Consider the following 23,921-nt stretch of genomic DNA (forward strand, 5'->3'; position numbering starts at 1 on the left):
AGTTGAAACTTGTCTAAAAAATAAGTTTCTTTCTTAAAAAGTTTCACCAGTTTGTTTTTTGTGAAACAAGATGCTAGTTGGTAAAAATCGAGTTATTACAGTAGGCCTTGGTATGACTATACTAGGCCGTGGTATTTCACATGACTATACTAGTAGGCCCAAGGCCTACTATACTCATATTTGAAATACCACGGCCTAGTATAGTCATTCCAAGGCCTAGTGTAATAACTCTAGTTTTACCAACATGAATCTGGTTTCATGAAAAACAAACTGTTGAAACTTGTCAAGTTTCACCAGTTTGTTTTTCGTGAAACAAGATCCTAGTTGGTAAAAATCGAGTTATTACAGTAGGCCTTGGTATGACTATACTAGGCCGTGGTATTTCACATATGACTATACTAGTAGGCCCAAGGCCTACTATACTCATATTTTAAATACCACGGCCTAGTATAGTCATTCCAAGGCATAGTGTAATAACTCTAGAAACTTGTCTATTTATACACTACCACAATTTTAAATAAAAGTTGGAATTGAGCTGATTACATTCATCCACTCAATGCTGACTTGTATTCCCCATTGACTTTCATTGGGTGGGGTTGGGTTTTGAGGGTTGGGTTTTGAAAAAATCACATACTTTTTTTTCAACTAGTTTGACAATTTTCTCTTGAAAAAAATTGGTTTCCTGATTCATGGCCTGCAGCTTTGCTCGTTCCAATATATTTCACGCAGACTAGGAATGCTGCATTTTAACTCATATGTGTATTTACCTGCCCAGGTGTGTGAACATCAAAAAATTCAGTTATACATGGGAAGTTTTTTATTTAATTGGATTTTAAAAAATATAGTGCACTCAGTAATGGTATCAAATAAGGATTTTTATTACCATAAACAACAACATTACACCATTTCATCTTGCCAGTGCACCCGTCCTACATCAGAAATAAAGTAGGCCGCAAATTGGTCCCTCATTTGGCCAACTTCAACGGATGACCTGAGAGTGTGCTGAGTGAATTCAGGCAATGGGTTAGGAGCATCATCGTCCAGTTCAAAGGTCGGGTGCTCTTTAGCCATCACAAAGTTATGTAGAACCACACAGGCCTTCACCACCTCATCGACTGTTTCAAGTTTAAGATTAATGGCCGTGCCCAGAATTCGCCATCTGGAGACAAGAATCCCAAAAGCACACTCGACAGTTCTTCTGGCCCTGGTCAGCCTGTAATTAAATATTTTTTTGGTGTGGTCCAAGTCCCGGCTGGAGTAGGGTTTCAGTAAGTTTCCGCACATTTGAAAAGCCTCATCGCCAACCATTACAAAGGGCAGTGGCGGAGCTTCGGTGTGAGGAAGAGGCCGTGGCATAGGGAAATTAAATTGGTTGCCATACAACCTCCGGCCCATGTCTGAGTTTTTAAAAGCCTGTGAGTCATTACCACGGCCAAATGCTCCAATGTCCACTGCTACAAACATACATCCGGCATCCGCAATGGCCATGAGTACTATTGAAAAGTACTTTTTGTAATTATAGTACTCAGATCCAGTTCTTTTGGGTTTGATGATCCGTATGTGTTTACCATCAACAGCTCCCAAACAGTTGGGAAAATTGCATACTGTCCAGAATTTGTCAGCAATTTCCATCCACTTTTCAGCGGTGGGCAGGGGCAGAAATTCTGGACAAAGAACATTCCAGAGAGCCCGGCAGGTGTCAGCAACAATTCCAGACAAGGTAGAGATTCCAATACGGTACTGGAAGTGTAGTGAAGATAGGGTTTCTCCAGTCGACAGGAATCTGTGAACAGACAAAGAAGTAAAATTAATATTTATGTATATTATTTTAAAAAACTATAAAATAAAATATTAGTACATTCACGAAAACTAATTACCCAAGGTTTTGAATACTAAATTTAAAAAAAAAACATCAGACCGCACCCCTTGGTTTAATATTACATACCGTAATGTCACCAGTAGCCGTTCCTCAGGAGGAATCGCACGACGGAGCTGTTTGTCCTGTCTCCGGATAGATTGTTGGACACGAGCAAGCAAATCCCTGAAACTTTCTTGGGACATCCGGATATAATCTATAAATTTCTCCGGGTTTGCCTGGAGCTCGCTGTAGAGGGTGTGGTATGCCCCACGGCTCTCCCGGAGTTCAACAATCGGATGTATCCACATACGCCGCCGCTGCCGTCTTCGCTCCCTCTCTCTCTTCCTTTGTTCATGGCAGGCAACTGCATACGCCTGAGCCATCGCGATGTCCAAATCCAAGTTGAAGTGAAAACTCTTCCAGCGCAGATCCATGGTCACGAGAAGAATCAAGCAAATGTGAAGAATACTGTAGACAGGGTCTATATATTAACATACCACACCCACAATGAAGTCCCATTGGTCTTGTGTGTTGTTGAATGTTTTTTTTTTCTTTTTTGGGGGGTTTTTCCAAAATCTGTAAAAAAACGCAAAGGCACAAAAAACGCATACAAACGCACAAAAACGCTGCGGTTTTTTCCTGCATGCGCATAAAAATGCTTGAAAAAAACGCAGCATTTGTATGCATTTGTATGCGTTTTTTCAATGCGTTTTTTTGCGGGAAAAACGCGCTGCAAAAAAAAGCAAGTGTGAAACAGGCCTAAATTAGTTTTGTAACCTCATTGAGCTTTGAACTTCATGGCCAGGTGTATCAAATCATGAGAAAAGATATTTAAGGTGGCCACTTGCAAGTAGTTCTCCTATTTGATTCTCCTATGAAGAGTGGCATCATGGGCTCCTCAAAACAACTCTCAAATGATCTGAAAACAAAGATTATTCAACATAGCTTTTCATGGGAAGGATACAAAAAGTTGTCTCAGAGATTTAACCTGTCAGTTTCCACTGTGAGGAACATAGTAAGGAAATGGAAGAACACAGGTACAGTTCTTGTTAAGCCCAGAAGTGGCAGGCCAAGAAAAATCTCAGAAAGGCAGAGAAGAAGAATGGTGAGAACAGTCAAGGACAATCCACAGACCACCTCCAAAGACCTGCAGCATCATCTTGCTGCAGATGGTGTCACTGTGCATCGGTCAACAATAGAGCGCACTTTGCACAAGGAGAAGCTGTATGGGACAGTGATGTGAAAGAAGCCGTTTCTGCAAGCACGCCACAAACAGAGTCGCCTGAGGTATGCAAAAGCACATTGGGACAAGCCAGTTACATTTTGGAAGAAGGTCCTGTGGACTGATGAAGTAAAGATTGAGTTGTTTGGTCATACAAAAAGGCGTTATGCATGGAGGCTAAAAAACACAGCATTCCAAGAAAAACACTTGCTACCCACAGTAAAATTTGGTGGAGGTTCCATCATGCTTTGGGGCTGTGTGGCCAATGCCGGAACCGGGAATCTTGTTAAAGTTGAGGGTCGCATGGATTCAACTCAGTATCAACAAATTCTTGACAATAATGTGCAAGAATCAGTGACGAAGTTGAAGTTACGCAGGGGATGGATATTTCAGCAAGACAATGATCCAAAACACCGCTCCAAATCTACTCAGGCATTCATGCAGAGGAACAATTACAGTGTTCTGGAATGGCCATCCCAGTCCCCAGACCTGAATATCATTGAACATCTGTGGGATGATTTGAAGCGGGCTGTACATGCTCGGCGACCATCAAACTTAACTGAACTAGAATTGTTTTGTAAACAGGAATGGTCACAAATACCTTCATCCAGGATCCAGGAACTCATTAATAGCTACAGAAAGCGACTAGAGGCTGTTATTTTTGCAAAAGGAGGATCTACAAAATATTAATGTCACTTTTATGTTGAGGTGCCCATACTTTTGCACCGGTCAAATTTTGTTTAAATGCAGATTGCACATTTTCTGTTAGTACAATAAACCTCATTTGAATCCAGAAATATAACTGAGTCCATCAGTTATTAGATATATGAAACTGAAATAGCTGTTGCAAAAACCAAAATTGTTCTAAAGAAATAAGGTTAACATTAATAGGGGTGCCCAAACTTTAACATATGACTGTATATGCGGGTTGTCTCTCATGGATACATTAGAGGGTATTTGAACCCTCAATAATGACTTTTTATTATCTGTGACCCAGCCATTGAGCAATAAAAGCACCTTAAAGCATATTGTGGGCTCCAACTCTGTGTATTAGTTGTTTCTATGTCTATAGAAATACATTGTATACAGCAGTGTATGTCTTTGTGCTTGCATTCTGAATGTGTGACCACCGCCTCACTTTACATAAAATTCTCATAGAGAATCTGATAACTTTAATAACAGTTGACTCCAGTCTTTGCGTTAGGCTGTGTTCACACGTTTGTGGTTTTTTTCTCGGATTTCTCAAAATATCCGCTCGAAGAACGCCTAAAAGAAGCTTCCCATTCATTTTAATGCATTTTTCACTTTTTGTGCATATTGATGCGGTCTTTTCTGCTCATTAATTTGAACTTGGGGGCCGCATTCCTTGAAGGACAAAGTTACATTTTTAGTGATACCGTTTTTTATTCTATACACCTTTTGAACATTTTTGCTGTGTTTTTTTAAAAAATGTTTAGAGCTTGGATGTGGCGATAACTACAATATGAGTGCACATTTGTTATGTCCCCTTATTGTAGTTATGTCCCCATACAGGTCCCCATATTGTAGATATGTCCCCATACAGGTCCCCAGATTGTAGTCATGTCTCTATATCCAGGTCCTCATATTGTAGTCATGTCCCCATATTGTTGTCATGTCCCCATCCAGGTCCCCATATTGTAGTCATGTCTCCATATCCAGGTTCTCATATTGATCAAGGGAGGGTGAACCAAAGAAATACAATCATAAGGTCCATAGGTACTGAAAAAATAAAATAACCTTATTGATCAAATTTCACAGACAAAGGTGGACAGGATAACAGGTGGGCAGATAAACAACCATGCACTGTGGAGGGCAGGTGCGACCAGCAATGTAATACAGTTAGAGGTCAAAAACATAGACCACGTTGGTATCAAATCCACTGTGGATCACGTAAAATAGTACATACTCTACATAGCCAAAAATTAGAAAGATAATTGAGTTAGATATCAATAAAGCACACAGGATAAGTGTGTATTCAACATATTTATACAGCTGACCAAAAATATAGAGTGTACTGGCCAATGTTACCTATTAATAGTACCTGGCAGAGAGTAGCAGTGGAAATAGCTGGTCAGTCTTTACACCCCGACGCACGTTTCGGATAAAAGACCTTCCTCAGGGAGCATGGAAGTGTCACCGATATGTGGGTTTAAAAAGGCAGAGGCCCGGAAGTCAATTAAGGCTGGAAGCCAGCAATTGTTGACGCGTCGTCACCCAGCAGCCAAACCAGAAACACATGAGGCCCCACGTGATCTGGCACCGGGTGCATCGCAGGCACAGAAGCAGATAGAGGATGGCGGCAGAAAGGAGGTGCACGCGCACTAGTATGCAACAGATGGAGGACCATATAAAGTACTGGCAAAACCGGGGTACATACAAATAAAAAAGAATATACATATCAGCAGCAAACTAGTGCATAAATATATATAAGGGCTGTCAATCAGCCATCAGAATTCACAATACCACAAAAAGTTAATATAATAAAACAAAATGATATAAATGCAAAAATTAATAAAGCACAAGGCTGCCAATCAGCCATCAGATGTTTAGATCCAAATATGATAGAAATTTATATAGGAAGCAACAATACATAATATCAAATACAATTACAGACGGGAGAGATACTGCTAAATCACCATATACAGTTAATATTTGGTTAGATAAATCCTAATTAAAATGTACAATGCAATGGATCAACCACGAAGGAAAAAGACAAAAATATTATAGCAGCTATTACTGGTTATATTGAATATATAGACTCCATACTTGTATATAACATATAAGCACTTGCAGATTATATCAGGATGGATATTGTATATAGAATATAAGGAAAGGACACAAAAATGCCTCGATACACAATAAATATTCTATATTCAAGCATTAACCGAAAATCAGTGTATACAGTGCCGTCAGTCAACCCCCAAACATGTTACAGTATATATTATTATATTATCATGAAAAAAATTTGTAAAAAAGTTTTTTTACATTCTTACGGAGGCGACCTGAATACACATTATCCACCCAAAGAGTTATTAGATACCTCATCAAAATTGTCAATATACAAGGACAGAAGAAGACCATATATATATATATATACAGCTCTGGCAGAAATTAGGAGACCACTGCACAGTGTTATAGAAATCAGCTTCTCTACATGTCTGACAGCCATTCCATTCCACTGTCAGTTGAATTCCAGCCAGAGCACACCTCATTCTACTTAATGTGCTTCTGATTAGGTGATCACCGGAACCAAATCTTATTTAACGAAGAAAAGTATAAAAGACCCTGCTGTGGTGTTCACAATCCTCTTGCAATAGGACAAGCTGGATGGCAAAACAAGTGCTAGTAATATCCCAAAGGTAATAGGAATTAAAAAATAACATATCCATGCGAAAGGAGTTGAAAAGTCTTCAGTGAGGAAAAGAAGGGCTCAATTCTGGCTTTACTAACAGAGGGATACAGAGAGCGTCATGTTGTCTTAAAATTTCTAAGACAGCAGTCCATTACAACAAGGTCAAGCAGCAGACATTGGGGACAACAAAGCTACAGACCGGCAGAGGGTGAAAACGACTCCTCACTGACCGGGATGACCGTCATCTTATTCAAATATCACTTCGAAACTGCAGGATGACATCAAGGGACCTACAAAAGGAATGGCAAATGGCAGCTGGGGTGAAGTGCACTGCAAGAACAGTTCATAACAGGCTCCTAGAGGCAGGGCTCAAGTCATGTAAAGGTAGAAAAAAACCTTTCATCAATGAGAAGCAAAGGAGAGCAAGGCTGAAGTTTGCCAAAGACCATAAGGATTGGACCATAGAGGACTGGAGTAAGGTAATCTTCTCTGATGAGTCTGATTTTCAGCTTTGCCCAACATCTGGTCGTCTAATGGTTAGACAGAGACCTGGAGAGGCGTACAAGCCACAGTGTCTTGTACTCACTGTGAAATTTGGTGGAGGATCGGTGATGATCTGGGGATGCTTCGGCAAGGCTGGAATTGGTCAGATTAATCTTAGCGGATGACGTATGAATCAATCCGCGTACAAGGTTATCCTGGAAAAACAGTTGATTCCTTCTACTCAGGCAATGTTCCCCAACTCTGAGGACTGGTATTTCCAGCAGGACAATGCACCATGCCACACAGCTAGATCAATCAATGTGTGCATGAAGGACCACCACATCAAATCCCTGTCATGGTCAGCCCAATCTCCAGACCTGAACCTCATTGAAGGAAGATGGATAGTCACAAGCCATCAAACAAAGTACTGCTTAAATTTTTGTACCAGGAATGACATAAGGTCACCCAAAAGCAGTGTGAAAGACTGGTGGAAAGCAGCCAAGACGCATGGAAGCTGCGATTAAAAATCATGGTTATTCCACAAAATATTGATTTCTGAACTCTTCCTGAGTTAAAAGTATGTAAAGATAAAAAAACAGAAAATCCCATTGTAGGATTTTTAAATAATTAATTTGCATTCTATTGCATGAAATATTTAAAAAATGGGAGAAGGAGGTGATTTTATTTTTTGAATTTTTTACATCTTTTTTTTAAGTAGAATGAAAAATAGAATCCAGTCATCCTCCTGGTTGTCAGAGGGTGGCACGCTCCTGATAATTCGGGGTGGCGGCTTGACTGAGCTTCTGTTCCTGCAAATCTGGGGACTTCGGAACTTTTGGAAGTTATTTATAAGTGGAAAAAAAAGTCCGGGGCCTCATACATGCAAAGCATACGCTCTACCACTGAGCTACATCCCCCATATAGGTGCCTCAGCCCCATGCCTAAGCCATAGATGCATCTACTGCATGTAAATGACCATTGCACAAAGAAATGGGAGCAGCACTTACAGGCTTTTTGCTGTCCAGCTTGTAAGTGCTGCTCTGATCCTGTGATTTTCCAGTGCTGCAGAGTCAAAACTGCCTCTGTCTGCAGCATTATAAAGAGCTGGGAAAAGAATTGTCAGGAGTGCACCACCCCCTGACAACCAGGAGGCCGAGGAGCAGTGTGCTCCTGAAGATCGGATCTTGGGACAAATCCTTTAACCTCTTTACCCTAAAGGGTGGTTTGCACGTTCATGACCAGGCCAATATTTACAATTCAGACCACTGTCCCTTTACGAGGTAATAACTCTGGAACGCTTCCATCGATCCCGGTGATTCTGACATTATTTTCTCATGACATATTGTACTTCATGTTAGTGGTAAATTGTCATTCATATAAAAAAACAGAAATTTGGTGAAAATTTTGAAAATTTCGCAATTTTCCAACTTTGAATTTTTATGCCCTTAAATCACAGAGATATGGCACACAAAACACTTAATAAGTTAAATTTCCCACATGTTTACTTTACATCAGCACAATTTTGGAACCAAAATTTTTTTTTTTAGTTAGGAAGTTATAAGGGTTAAAAGTTCACCAGCGATTTCTCGTTTTTGCAACACCATTATATTTTTAGGGACCACATCACATTTGAAGTCACTTTAAGGGGTATATATGATATAAAATACCCAAAAGTGACACCATTCTAAAAACTGCACCCCTCAAGGTGCTCAAAACCACATTCAAGAAGTTTATTAACCCTTCAGGTGCTTCACAGGAATTTTTTGAATGTTTAAAATAAATGAACATTTAACTTTTTTTCACAAAAAAATTACTTCAGGTCCAATTTTTTTTATTTTACCAAGGGTAACAGGAGAAATTGGACTGCAAAAGTTATTGTGCAATTTGTCCTGAGTACGCTGATACCTGATATGTGGGGGAAAACAATGTTTCGGCACATGGCAGAGCTAAGAAGGGAAGGAGCGCCGTTTGACTTTTTCAATGCAAAATTGGCTGGAATTCAGATCGGACACCATTGATGTACCTGATGTACCTAAACAATGGAAACCCCCCACCAGTGACCCCATTTTGGAAACTAGACCCCTCAAGGAACTTATCTAGATATGTGGTGAGAAGTTTGAACCCCCAAGGGCTTCACAGAAGTTTATAACGTACATGTCATGTTTGGAGAGCCCCTGATGTGCCCAAACAGTGGAAAGCCCCCACAAATGACACCATTTTGGAAACTAGACCCCTCAAGGAACTTATCTAGATATGTGGTGAGAACTTTGAACCCCCAAGGGTAACAGGACCCCAAAAGTTATTGTGCAATTTGTCTTGCATATGCTGATACCCCACATGTGGGGGTAAACCACTATTTGGGCGCATGGCAGAGCTCGGAAGGGAAGAAGCGCCATTTGACTTTTTTGGCTGAAATTGGGATCGGACTCCATGCCGCGTTTGGAGAGCCCCTGATGTGCCTAAACAGTGGAAACCCTGCACAAATGACATCATTTTGGAAACTAGACCCCACAAGGAACTTATCTAGATGTGTGGTGAGCACTTTGAACCCCCAAGGGCTTCACAGAAGTTTATAACGCCCGGACGTAAAAATAAAAAAATCATATTTTTTTCCACAAAAATGATATGTTTGCCCCCAATTTTTTATTTTCCTATGGGTAACAGGAGAAATTGGACCCCAAAAGTTGTTTTTCAATTTGCCCTGAGTAAGCTGATACCCCATATGTGGGGGTAAAACACTGTTTGGGCGCATGGTAGAGCTTGGAAGGAGCACCATTTGACTTTTTCAACGCAGAACGCTGGAATTGAGATCAGACGCCATGTTGCATTTGGAGAGCACCTGATATGCCCAAACAGTGGAAACCCCCCCAATTATAACTCCAACCCTAACCCCAACACCCCCTAACCCTAATCTCAGCCCTAAGCCAAGCCCTAACCCTAACCCTAACCCTAGCCCTAACGGGAAAATGGAAATAAATACATTTTTTTAATTTTATTATTTTTCCCTAACTAAGGGGGTGGTAACGGGGGGTTTGATTTACTATTTATGGTGGTTTTTATATTTGGCAGCTGTCACACGCTAAAAGACGCTTTTTATTGTAAAAATAGTTTTTGCATCACCACATTTTGAGAGGTATAATTTTTCCATATTTTGACCCACTGAGTCATGTGAGGTCTTATTTTTTGTGGGACGAGTTGACGTTTTTATTGGTACCATTTTTGGGTATGTGACTTTTTTTATCGCTTTTTATTCCGATTTTTGGGACGCAGAATGAACAAAAACCAGCGTTTCATGAATTTCTTTTGGGGGGGTGCGTTTACACCGTTCCGTGTGCGGTAAAATTGATAAAGCGGTTTTATTCTTCGGGTCAGTACAGTTACAGCGATACCTCACTTTTGTCGTTTTTTATGTTTTGGCGCTTTTATGCAATAAAAACAATTTTATGCAAAAAACAATTATTTTTGCATCGCTTTATTCTGCGAGCTATTATAACTTTTTTATTTTTTCGCTGATGACGCTGTATGGCGGCTCGTTTTTTGCGGGACAAGATGATGTTTTCAGCGGTACCATGGTTATTTATATCCGTCTTTTTAATTGCGCATTTTGCACATTTTGTTCGGCGGTATGATAATAAAGCCTTGTTTTTTGCTTCGTTTTTTATTTTTATTTTTTAAGGGGTTAACTAGTGGGACAGTTTTATAGGGCGGGTCGTTATGGAAGCAGCGATACTAAATATGTGTACTTTTATTGTTTTTTTTTGTTTCCAAAAAATGAATTTATTAGGGAATATTTTTTTTTTTTTATTTATTTGGCGATTTTTTTATAAATTATTTTTACACTTTTTTTTTTTTTTACTTTATTACATTGTCCCAGGGGGGACATCACTGTCACACTGTCACATCACAGATCGCTGTGACAGATCAGCGATCTGACATTGGCGCTGCACCAGGCTCTCTGCAGGCACTGAGGAAGCTGCCTCCCTGCAGGCCCCCGAAGGTCCCACGGCCATATTGAATCCGGGGACCTGCAAGGAAGGAGGACCTGCAGCAGCGCTGCACATCGCGCTGCTCTGGGGGTTTCAGGGAAGCACGGGGGGAGCCCCCTCCCTGACGATGCTTCAATAAACCCCCGTACACTGCAATCATGTTTGATCGCAGTGTGCCAGGGTTTAACATGCAGGGGCGGTCCGTGACCACCCCTGACACATAGTGCCAGGTGTTAGCTGTGATAATCAGCTGACACCTGGCCGTGATCAGCGGCGCCCCCCCCGGAGCGCCGTTGATCGCATTGACGTACTATCCTATCCTCGGTCATAGGGGTCCTGGTACCGTGCACGGTCTGATGTCAGAAAGGGGTTAAGCTATTGTTCTTTTTTCCTGCATTTACCATGTGGGATAGATCACATAATTTTTCAATATTTTGGGCTTTTATGGAAAAGGTAAACCTTATCGATGAATTCTTTCGATTTTCTTATACTTAAAGGGATTTGTTCCCACTGTACATTGCTGTAGAGCGCCCCGATGGTGACCGATACAAGAAGAAAGGTTACTTACCTACGGGATCAGGAGAGATGTCGCCTTTCAGCCGCCGCTGATTGTCTGCAGCCCATCAGGGGACATAAGCACCGCCACGAGACCGTCAGGGGGCGCAGCGCTCAGAGATGTTCCCATCCGGGAGGTGTTGTACACTTTCTTCCTAATTGATTGAGATAATCGAAGAGTGTCGTCCATTAATGAACAATCCCTTTAAAAATATGGGAAAAAGAGAATTGTATTTTTAAAAATTTGCTTAAAAAAGATGCAAAAATGGCAAAAATAGAATCCTCTCCTCTTCCCATATTGTACATATAACCAAATAATAAAGAATTAAAGTTGTTTTGCTTCGTCCCTAATAGTCCGGACTGTTGGAATATGATGTCATTTATGCTGCAGAATTATGAAAAAAGAAAAACGAATTGTGAGAAGATCTATGATGGTAGATTCAGAGTCAGATTCTCGTCATGGATCGTTCTCAGAATTGAGATCACACATCAGACAGTGTGTGCAGGGGATGTAGCTCAGTGGTAGAGCGCATGCTTTGCATGTGTGAGGCCCCGGGTTCAATCCCCGGTATCTCCACATTTTTGTGACAAATAACAAGAAAACTTCCAAAATATTCAGAAATCTGATAAATGTGCGGAAATTCACCAGTCTGGATGTAACACGAAGCCCGGAATCAGCGCTAAATATCAGACAGATTTGCTTTTGTTGAGGATTCTATGCATAATAACTGTCGGACCCCAGGGGGCGCTGTAACCAGCACTATACATGTACAGACCGACATCGCTAGAGACTACAGAGGAGCAGATTGTGTTTGCAGACCCCTGATCCAGTTATTCTGAGGCTGTGAAATTATAGCCTCCCGAACCTCCCCTACCTGCCGCTGCTCCCCGATTTGTAGGCTCCGCACAACGTTTCGAAAGATGCATATCTAATGCTGGCAGGTGGAAGGAGGTTCGCATAGTAGCAGTATTATGCAGGCACTGAATGGTAGCCTTATGTGTGCACTGTATGGTAGTATTATGTGGGATCAGTGATGTGGATTTTTTGATTGATATAGATATATATCTCTGTGCATGCTGTGGCCTGTCCTAATTAGACAGAGTCTTATTGAGCGCTCAAAGGAAAAGAGGAAGCTACACTTAGTTAGCAACAACTCATTCCAGCAGAACTCTGGAAACTTTATTGAATATACTTGGTTTTATCAGCTGTACAGAAAGGAGTGGTTACTCATTAACATAAGGCTGAACTTCTTATCAAATTGGTCAGTTTAAATACATGAGCATATATGGGTGTCCGACCTGGGGTTACTTAGACACCATGTGATTTACTGTCCGGAGTCTTGCACTCGTCAGCAAGTCTCCAATATCGGCTGGACCATCTGGCCTTACTTCCTCATTCCCTATGTCTGCTAGATATTTCTCAAGTCAGAAGACAATGCTATCATGAGATGACTGGGTAGCAGGTCAACTTCCACCAACTAGTTATAAGGTTCAAACTGTGAATATGTATTTGTATGCATATGGCTATATAAGAATACATGAATATATGGAGTATATAGCAGTATGTAGCCTATAGCAGGCAATTGAGATCTATATGAAATACATATACATATATATTTCCATAATGGTAGTATTATGTGTGCACTGTATAGTAATATTATGTGGGAACAGTATGGTAGTATTATGTGTGCGCTGTACGGTAGTATTATGTGTGCGCTGTATGGTAGTATTATGGGGCTGGGTGCTGTATGTAGTATTATTTGTGCGCTTTGTGCTAGCTTTATGTGGGCTCTGTATGGTAGAATTATGTGGGTGCTGTAGGGTAGTATTATTTGGGCAATGTAGGGTAGTATTATGTGGGATTTCTATGGTAGTATTATAAGTGCTCTGTATGATAGTATCATGTGGGCTTATTTTATTTTATTTTTTTTTAATTTGCTTAAAAAAAGATGCAAAAATGGCAAAAATAGAATCCTCTCCTCTTCCCATATTGTACATATAACCAAATAATAAAGAATTAAAGTAGTTTTGCTTCGTCCCTAATAGTCCAGACTGTTGGAATATGATGTCATTTATGCTGCAGAATTATGAAAAAAGAAAAACGAATTGTGAGAAGATCTATGATGGTAGATTCAGTCAGATTCTCGTCATGGATCGTTCTCAGAATTGAGATCACACATCAGACAGTGTGTGCAGGGGATGTAGCTCAGTGGTAGAGCGCATGCTTTGCATGTATGAGGCCCCGGGTTCAATCCCCGGCATCTCCAGCTTTTGTGTCACATAACAAGAGAACTTCCAAAATATTCCGAAATCTGATAAATGTGCGGAAATTCACCAGTCTTCTGTCTGGATGTAACACGAAGACCTGACTCAGCGCTAAATATCAGACAGATTTGCTTTTGTTGAGGATTCTATGTAGAATAACTGTCGGACACCAGGGGGCGCTGTAACCAGCACTATACATGTACAGACCGACATCGCTAGAGACTACAGAGGAGCAGATTGTGTTTGCAGACCCCTGGTCCAGTTACTCTGAGGCTGTGAAATGATAGCCCCCCAAACCACCCCCTACCTGCCGCTGCTCCCAGATTTGTAGGCTCCGCACGTTTCCAAAGATGCATATGTAATGCTGGCAGGTGGAAGGAGGTTCGCATAGTATCTGTATTATGCAGGCACTGAATGGTAGTATTATGTGGGCTCTGTATGGTAGTATAATGTGTGCTCTGTATGGTAGTATTATGGAGCTGGGTGCTGTATGTAGTATTATTTGAGCGCTTTATGCTAGTTTTATGTGGGCTCTGTATGGTTGTATTATGTGGACTCTGTATGGTAGTATTATGCGGGCTCTGTATGGTAGTATTATGTGGGCTCTGTATGGTAATATTATGTGGGTGCTGTATGGTAGTATTATGTGGGCTCTGTATGGTAATATTATGTGGGTGCTGTATGGTATTATTATGTGGGCTCTGTATGGTAGTATTATGTGTGCTCTGTATGGTAGTATTATGGAGCTGGGTGCTGTATGTAGTATTATTTGAGCGCTTTATGCTAGTTTTATGTGGGCTCTGTATGGTTGTATTATGTGGGCTCTGTATGGTAGTATTATGTGGGCTCTGTATGGTAATATTATGTGGGTATTGTATGGTAGTATTATGTGGGTGCTGTATGGTAGTATTATGTGGGCTCTGTATGGTAATATTATGTGGGTGCTGTATGGTAGTATTATGTGGGCTCTGTATGGTAATATTATGAGGGCTCTGTATGGTAATATTATGTGAGTGCTGTAAGGTAATATTATGTGGGCTCTATATAGTAGTGTTATCTGTGCTCTGTATGGTAGTATGGGGCTGGGTGCGGTATGTAGTATTATTTGTGCGCTTTATGCTAGTATTATGTGGGCTCTGTATGGTTGCATTATGTGGGCACTGTATGGTTGTATTATGTGGGCTCTGTATGTTAATATTATGGGGGCTCTGTATGGTAGTATTATGTTTTCTCTGTATGGTTTTATTATGTGAGCTCTGTATAGTAATATTATGTGTGCGCTGAATGGTAGTATTATGTGGGCTCTGTATGGTAATATTATGGGGGCTGTGTATAGTTGTATTATGTGGGCTCTGTATGGTAATATTATGTGGGCTCTGTATGGTTGTATTATGTGGGCTCTGTATGGTAATATTACGTGGGCCCTATTTGGTAGTATTATGCTAGCACTTTGTAGCAGTATTTGTTATGAACTGAACTTAACCCATTATATTGTGGACATTTATAAACAGTCCTACCTATAATTGCTCCAACACCACAGTGCTATACCATACTGTCTGTATAAGGCTATGTGCACACGGTGCGGATCCTCCTGCAGATTTTTCCGTGCGGATTTTACTAAATCCTCAGTTTAATGACCTGGATTTTTCCTGCGGATTTCTTCCTTTTTTTGCGGTTTTACTGCCGTTTTTATGCGGTTTTACACTGCGGTTTTCCACCTGTGGATTTGTAGAATGGAGCAGGTGGAAAACTGCAGCAAAACCGCACAAAAGAAGTGACATGCTGCTTTTTTTTTCCGCACAAAAACCGGGCGGAAAAATCCGCAGCATGTGCACAGCGTTTTTTTTTACATAGGCTATAATGGTACTGTACATCACCTGCAGTACTGCAGCGGCGAATCCGCAGTAGGAACCGCACCGTGTGCACAGACCCTAATGTTTCCACTCCAGGACCTGTCTCCTATAAAACTTATATTTTAAGATTCATCAGTTTTTGACCCACATTCTTTTGCTGTTGTAGTTTATAAGCCTGTAGCTTCCAGCTCCACCATTTTTTGAAAGGGAGTGCAGCTATCTTGGAGTTGGTGAAGCTGAGCGCATTTGAAAAATTCATCATAATTTAGAGCACAAAAGTCATTACTGCTTCAGCCAATCAGTGAGCTCAGCGGCTCGTGCTGTCTACCCAGGTAGCGCTCATGCAGTTGTAGGGGATGTACCTCAGTGGTAGAGCGCATGCTTTGCATGTATGATCCCCTGGGTTCAATCCCTGGCATAAAGAACCTTATAACATCTAAATTCAGAAATCTGAAAAAATGTGAGTAAAATTCCCTGGTCATCTATTTGGATGTAGCACAAGGATCAGACTCACTACAAAGTATCAGAACAACTAACTTTTAAGAATTTGATGTCAATTGTGTGTCAGACACTAGGGGGCGGTGTAATCAGCACATAGCGGATGAAAAATTATATACTTTCAAAGTATAAAAATGATTTTGTGATTTTTTTTTCTCTAACACTCGAAAAAAAAAGTTTTTCACAATTCTCACAGGGATAAACATGCGATCCTGTGATTGCACTGATAATGCACAGTACTACTTATGTACTGCTGTGCACTAACCTGTCAGTGTTTAGCTGCAGCCTATCGGGGATCTGATAGAATAATGTATAGGGCAAGAACAGAGGTCAAAGTTAGGACTTTGGTTACCGTAAGAATCCAAGCGGGGGGGTGCTGACAGAGGGAGCGACCTTCAGCTGTCGAGCTCCTTAGATACCTCAATCACTATTGATAACAGCATCTGAGGAGTTAAAGTGCTGGGATCGGAGATAGGTCTGGTCCCAGCACACACAGAAGGAGATCACCAGTGTATAACCACTGACTCTTGCTGCAGATGGTCACAACTTTTGTGCCCGTGCCATCCCCCCAAAAATAAGATTTTTGAAAAAGAAGGATTCCCGGTGCACAAACTGAGCGTAAAATATGACCGTGCCATTATTAGCCTACAGGCTGCTTATATTAGTTGGATCTGGAGTTCTCTTTGCCTATTTATCATGACATGAGATCTCAATAAAAGATTCACTAAATCATAAAATTCTCTCTGCGTTCAGCCACCACTAGAGGGAGCTCCTAGCAAGTGATAACAGCTCCCACTGAACCCTGTGATAAATCAGTGAGCTCCCTCTAGTGGTGAGAGAATTGTGCAAAAGTGCTCAGAGAGGGGTTTCTGGGAATTAAAATTATTCCAAAAATCTCCTAATCAGAAATTTTTTTGTATGTTTTAAAATGTAGAAGGAAATCTGGATGAAGTGCCGCTGTGTTATGCAGATTAACACCCACCTGTCATGGTCGGAGATCTACCAATAAGATGCTACAGTCAGTAGGGATTGCAGCATTTTGGTGTTACAGAGTTGGGGTCCTCTTTCGTCCCACTGAACCCACAGCAGAGCAATTGTGGGGTGCTGAGCAGCTGTTAAGGAAGCTGCAGGTCTTATAAAGTCCACAAGAGGGCCTAAAATCTCTTCACACTGATTTGTAAAGACTTTTATCAATGGCAGCTGTTATAACCTGATATCACAAAACATCTGTTAGATTCACAGAACTCTTGCCTATAGTAGTATTTAAAAAATTAAAATGACAAAGGGAAAGTTAGGAGGTGTCAGGGTAATCAATATGATAAAATATAAAATGGAAAATTGTGGAGTGAATAAAAGATAATAACCCTGCGACCAAGAAGCCGGACTGAAGTAGTGACCCCATAATTTTTCAATATTTTGGGCTTTTATGGGAAAGGTAAATCTTATTATCGATGAATTCTTTCGATTTTCTTATACTTAAAGGGATTGGTTCCCACTGTACATTGCTGTAGAGCGCCCCGATGGTGCCCGATACAAGAAGAAAGGTAACTTACCTACGGGATCAGGAGAGATGTCGCCTTTCAGCCGCCGCTGATTGTCTGCAGCCCATCAGGGGACATAAGCACCGTCACGAGACTGTCAGGGGGCGCAGCGCTCAGAGATGCTCCCATCCGGGAGATGGGAATTAAAGTAGTTTTGCTTCGTCCCTAATAGTCCAGACTGTTGGAATATGATGTCATTTATGCTGCAGAATTATGAAAAAAGAAAAACGAATTGTGAGAAGCTCTATGATGGTAGATTCAGAGTCAGATTCTCGTCATGGATCGTTCTCAGAATTGAGATCACACATCAGGCAGCTTTTGTGTCAAATAACAAGAAAACTTACAAAATATTCAAAAATCTGATAAATGCCACTGCCACTAGGAATTTTGGGGCACCCTGGAGACTCCGGACAGGCTCCACCCCAGCGTCGCCTCCACCCTCGAACTGTCCACAGTCAAAAGATTGTTTAAGCCGCCGCCACGACAAGGTAGACTTTTGGCCAGGACCTACTCTACTCTAACCTATTAAACATTTGTGAAAATATCCAATACAATTTAGGTATATTTTTATTTATTTTTCAATTTTTAAAATGACCAATAATATCACATACAGGGGACAAATACCAGCGCACCATGACTAGACACCATATTACCACCACTTAGTGACCTATACTACCACATACAAGGAACAAATACCACCGCACCATGACCAGACCACATATTACCACCACAGTGACCGAATAATACCACATACAAGGAACAAATACCCCCGAAGAAGCCAACACGAAATGCGCGTTGGGGCTGCGTTCTTGTGAGTCCCTGACTGAGGCATTATGGGTAAGAGCAGAGTTTACACTATATTTTGGATTGTGGCTCTATACTAATTTACAGTCATATGTTAAAGTTTTTAACTGATGGACTCAGTTATATTTCTGGATTCAAATGAGGTTTATTGTACTAACAGAAAATGTGCAATCTGCATTTAAACAAAATTTGACCGGTGCAAAAGTATGGACACTCTTATCATTTTCTTGATTTGAACACTCCTAACTACTTTTTACTGACTTCCTGAAGCAGTAAATTAGTTTTTTAACCTCATTGAGCTTTGAACTTCATAGCCAGGTGTATCAAATCATGAGAAAAGATATTTAAGGTGGCCACTTGCAAGTAGTTCTCCTATTTGATTCTCCTATGAAGAGTGGCATCATGGGCTCCTCAAAACAACTCTCAAATGATCTGAAAACAAAGATTATTCAACATAGCTTTTCATGGGAAGGATACAAAAAGTTGTCTCAGAGATTTAACCTGTCAGTTTCCACTGTGAGGAACATAATAAGGAAATGGAAGAACACAGGTACAGTTCTTTTTAAGCCCAGAAGTGGCAGGCCAAGAAAAATATCAGAAAGGCAGAGAAGAAGAATGGTGAGAACAGTCAAGGACAATCCACAGACCACCTCCAAAGACCTGCAGCATCATCTTGCTGCAGATGGTGTCACTGTGCATCGGTCAACAATACAGCGCCCTTTCCAAGGAGAAGCTGTATGGGAGAGTGATGTGAAAGAAGCCGTTTCTGCAAGCACGCCACAAACAGAGTCGCCTGAGGTATGCAAAAGCACATTGGGACAAGCCAGTTACATTTTGGAAGAAGGTCCTGTGGACTGATGAAACAAAGATTGAGTTGTTTGGTCATACAAAAAGGCGTTATGCATGGAGGCTAATAAACACAGCATTCCAAGAAAAACACTTGCTACCCACAGTAAAATTTGGTGGAGGTTCCATCATGCTTTGGGGCTGTGTGGCCAATGCCGGAACCGGGAATCTTGTTAAAGTTGAGGGTCGCATGGATTCAACTCAGTATCAACAAATTCTTGACAATAATGTGCAAGAATCAGTGACGAAGTTGAAGTTACGCAGGGGATGGATATTTCAGCAAGACAATGATCCAAAACACCGCTCCAAATCTACTCAGGCATTCATGCAGAGAAACAATTACAGTGTTCTGGAATGGCCATCCCAGTCCCCAGACCTGAATATCATTGAACATCTGTGGGATGATTTGAAGCGGGCTGTCCATGCTCGGTGACCATCAAACTTAACTGAACTAGAATTGTTTTGTAAACAGGAATGGTCACAAATACCTTCATCCAGGATCCAGGAACTCATTAATAGCTACAGAAAGCGACTAGAGGCTGTTATTTTTGCAAAAGGAGGATCTACGAAATATTAATGTCACTTTTATGTTGAGGTGCCCATACTTTTGCACCGGTCAAATTTTGTTTAAATGCAGATTGCACATTTTCTGTTAGTACAATAAACCTCATTTGAATCCAGAAATATAACTGAGTCCATCAGTTATTAGATATATGAAACTGAAATAGCTGTTGCAAAAACCAAAATTGTTATAAAGAAAAAAGGTTAACATTAATAGGGGTGCCCAAACTTTAACATATGACTGTATATGCGGGTTGTCTCTCATGGATACATTAGAGGGTATTTGAACCCTCAATAATGACTTTTTATTATCTGTGACCCAGCCATTGAGCAATAAAAGCACCTTAAAGCATATTGTGGACTCCAACTCTGTGTATTAGTTGTTTCTATGTATATAGAAATACATTGTATACAGCAGTGTATGTCTTTGTGCTTGCATTCTGAATGTGTGACCACCGCCTCACTTTACATAAAATTCTCATAGAGAATCTGATAACTTTAATAACAGTTGACTCCAGTCTTTGCGTTAGGCTGTGTTCACACGTTTTTGGTTTTTTTCTCGGATTTCTCAAAATATCCGCTCGAAGAACGCCTAAAAGAAGCTTCCCATTCATTTTAATGCATTTTGCACTTTTTGTGCATATTGATGCGGTCTTTTCTGCTCATTAATTTGAACTTGGGGGCCGCATTCCTTGAAGGACAAAGTTACATTTTTAGTGATACCGTTTTTTATTCTATACACCTTTTGAACATTTTTGCTGTGTTTTTTTAAAAAATGTTTAGAGCTTGGATGTGGCGATAACTACAATATGAGTGCACATTTGTTATGTCCCCTTATTGTAGTTATGTCCCCATACAGTTCCCCATATTGTAGATATGTCCCCATACAGGTCCCCATATTGTAGTCATGTCTCTATATCCAGGTCCTCATATTGTAGTCATGTCCCCATATTGTTGTCATGTCCCCATCCAGGTCCCCATATTGTAGTCATGTCTCCATATCCAGGTTCTCATATTGAAACAAGGGAGGGTGAACCAAAGAAATACAATCATAAGGTCCATAGGTACTGAAAAAATAAAATAACCTTATTGATCAAATTTCACAGACAAAGGTGGACAGGATAACAGGTGGGCAGATAAACAACCATGCACTGTGGAGGGCAGATGCGACCAGCAATGTAATACAGTTAGAGGTCAAAAACATAGACCACATTGGTATCAAATCCACTGTGGATCACGTAAAATAGTACATACTCTACATAGCCAAAAATTAGAAAGATAATTGAGTTAGATATCAATAAAGCACACAGGATAAGTGTGTATTCAACATATTTATACAGCTGACCAAAAATATAGAGTGTACTGGCCAATGTTACCTATTAATAGTACCTGGCAGAGAGTAGCAGTGGAAATAGCTGGTCAGTCTTTACACCCCGACGCACGTTTCGGATAAAAGACCTTCCTCAGGGAGCATGGAAGTGTCACCGATATGTGGGTTTAAAAAGGCAGAGGCCCGGAAGTCAATTAAGGCTGGAAGCCAGCAATTGTTGACGCGTCGTCACCCAGCAGCCAAACCAGAAACACATGAGGCCCCACGTGATCTGGCACCGGGTGCATCGCAGGCACAGAAGCAGATAGGGGATGGCGGCAGTAAGGAGGTGCACGCGCACTAGTATGCAACAGATGGAGGACCATATAAAGTACTGGCAAAACCGGCGTACATATAAAAAAAAAGAATATACATATCAGCAGCAAACTAGTGCATAAATATATATAAGGGCTGTCAATCAGCCATCAGAATTCACAGTACCACAAAAAGTTAATATAATAATACAAAATGATATAAATGCAAAAATTAATAAAGCACAAGGCTGCCAATCAGCCATCAGATGTTTAGATCCAAACATGATAGAAATTTATATAGGAAGCAACAATACATAATATCAAATACAATTACAGACGGGAGAGATTCTGCTAAATCACCATATACAGTTAATATTTGGTTAGATAAATCCTAATTAAAATGTACAATGCAATGGATGAACCACGAAGGAAAAAGACAAAAATATTATAGCAGCTATTACTGGTTATATTGAATATATAGACGTCCATACTTGTATATAACATATAAGCACTTGCAGATGATATCAGGATGGATATTGTATATAGAATATAAGGAAAGGACACAAAAATGCCTCGATACACAATAAATATTCTATATTCAAGCATTAACCGAAAATCAGTGTATACAGTGCAGTCAGTCAACCCCCAAACATGCTACAGTATATATTATTATATTATCATGAAAAAAATTTGTAAAAAAGTTTTTTTACATTTTTACGGAGGCGACCTGAATACACAATATCCACCCAAAGAGTTATTAGATACCTCATCAAAATTGTCAATATACAAGGACAGAAGAAGACCATATATATATATACAGCTCTGGCAGAAATTAGGAGACCACTGCACAGTGTAATAGAAATCAGCTTCTCTACATGTCTGACAGCCATTCCATTCCAGTGTCAGTTGAATTACAACCAGAGTCCACCTCATTCTACTTAATGTGCTTCTGATTAGGTGATCATCGGAACCAAATCTTATTTAACGAAGGAAAGTATAAAAGACCTGCTGTGGTGGTCACAATCCTCTTGCAATAGGACAAGCTGGATGGCAAAACAATTGCTAGTAATATCCCAAAGGTAATAGGAATTAAAAAATAACATAACCATGTGAAAGGAGTTGAAAAGTCTTCAGTGAGGAAAAGAAGGGCTCAATTCTGGCTTTACTAACAGAGGGATACAGAGAGCGTCATGTTGTCTTAAAATTTCTAAGACAGCAGTCCATTACAACAAGGTCAAGCAGCAGACATTGGGGACAACAAAGCTACAGACCGGCAGAGGGTGAAAACGACTCCTCACTGACTGGGATGACCGTCATCTTATTCGAATATCACTTGGCAACTGCAGGATGACATCAAGTGACCTACAAAAGGAATGGCAAATGTCAGCTGGGGTGAAGTGCACTGCAAGAACAGTTCGTAACAGGCTCCTAGAGGCAGGGCTCAAGTCATGTAAAGGTAGAAAAAAACCTTTCATCAATGAGAAGCAAAGGAGAGCCAGGCTGAAGTTTGCCAAAGACCATAAGGATTGGACCATAGAGGACTGGAGTAAGGTAATCTTCTCTGATGAGTCTGATTTTCAGGTTTGCCCAACATCTGGTCGTCTAATGGTTAGACAGAGACCTGGAGAGGCATACAAGCCACAGTGTCTTGTACTCACTGTGAAATTTGGTGGAGGATCGGTGATGATCTGGGGATGCTTCGGCAAGGCTGGAATTGGGCAGATTAATCTTAGCGGATGACGTATGAATCAATCCGCATACAAGGTTATCCTGGAAAAACAGTTGATTCCTTCTACTCAGGCAATGTTCCCCAACTCTGAGGACTGGTATTTCCAGCAGGACAATGCACCATGCCACACAACTAGATCAATCAATGTGTGGATGAAGGACCACCACATCAAATCCCTGTCATGGTCAGCCCAATCTCCAGACCTGAACCTCATTGAAGGAAGATGGATAGTCACAAGCCATCAAATAAAGTACTGCTTAAATTTTTATACCAGGAATGACATAAGGTCACCCAAAAGCAGTGTGAAAGACTGGTGGAAAGCAGCCAAGACGCATGAAAGCTGCGATTAAAAATCATGGTTATTCCACAAAATATTGATTTCTGAACTCTTCCTGAGTTAAAAGTATGTAAAGATAAAAAAACAGAAAATCCCATTGTAGGATTTTTAAATAATTAATTTGCATTCTATTGCATGAAATATTTAAAAAATGGGAGAAGGAGGTGATTTTATTTTTTGCATTTTTTACATCTTTTTTTTTAAGTAGAATGAAAAATAGAATCCAGTCATCCTCCTGGTTGTCAGAGGGTGGCACGCTCCTGATAATTCGGGGTGGCGGCTTGACTTAGCTTCTGTTCCTGCAAATCTGGGGACTTCGGAAGTTTTGGAAGTTATTTATAAGTGGAAAAAAAAAGTCCGGGGCCTCATACATGCAAAGCATACGCT

General features: G+C 40.6%; 1 protein-coding gene and 2 non-coding genes across 3 annotated transcripts in view; all 3 read left to right on the forward strand.

The window, feature by feature from the left end:
* LOC141083755 (uncharacterized) overlaps nt 1–23,921 on the forward strand; it is a 72,292-nt gene that overhangs the window by 45,087 nt on the left and 3,284 nt on the right. The window contains exons 8-9 of the mRNA XM_073568122.1: nt 17,576–17,637; nt 20,819–20,909. Of these exons, the coding sequence (XP_073424223.1) occupies nt 17,576–17,637; nt 20,819–20,909 (153 nt within the window). The remainder of the gene's footprint in view (nt 1–17,575; nt 17,638–20,818; nt 20,910–23,921) is intronic.
* Nucleotides 11,983–12,054, forward strand: TRNAA-UGC (transfer RNA alanine (anticodon UGC)). The gene has a single exon. It is a non-coding gene; the product is annotated as a tRNA-Ala (tRNA).
* Nucleotides 13,673–13,744, forward strand: TRNAA-UGC (transfer RNA alanine (anticodon UGC)). Its single transcript has one exon. It is a non-coding gene; the product is annotated as a tRNA-Ala (tRNA).

The sequence above is a fragment of the Dendrobates tinctorius genome, unplaced genomic scaffold, assembly GCF_039654945.1.
Source record: "Dendrobates tinctorius isolate UK_male_01 unplaced genomic scaffold, ASM3965494v1 ptg000021l, whole genome shotgun sequence".
Taxonomy (NCBI): domain Eukaryota; kingdom Metazoa; phylum Chordata; class Amphibia; order Anura; family Dendrobatidae; genus Dendrobates; species Dendrobates tinctorius.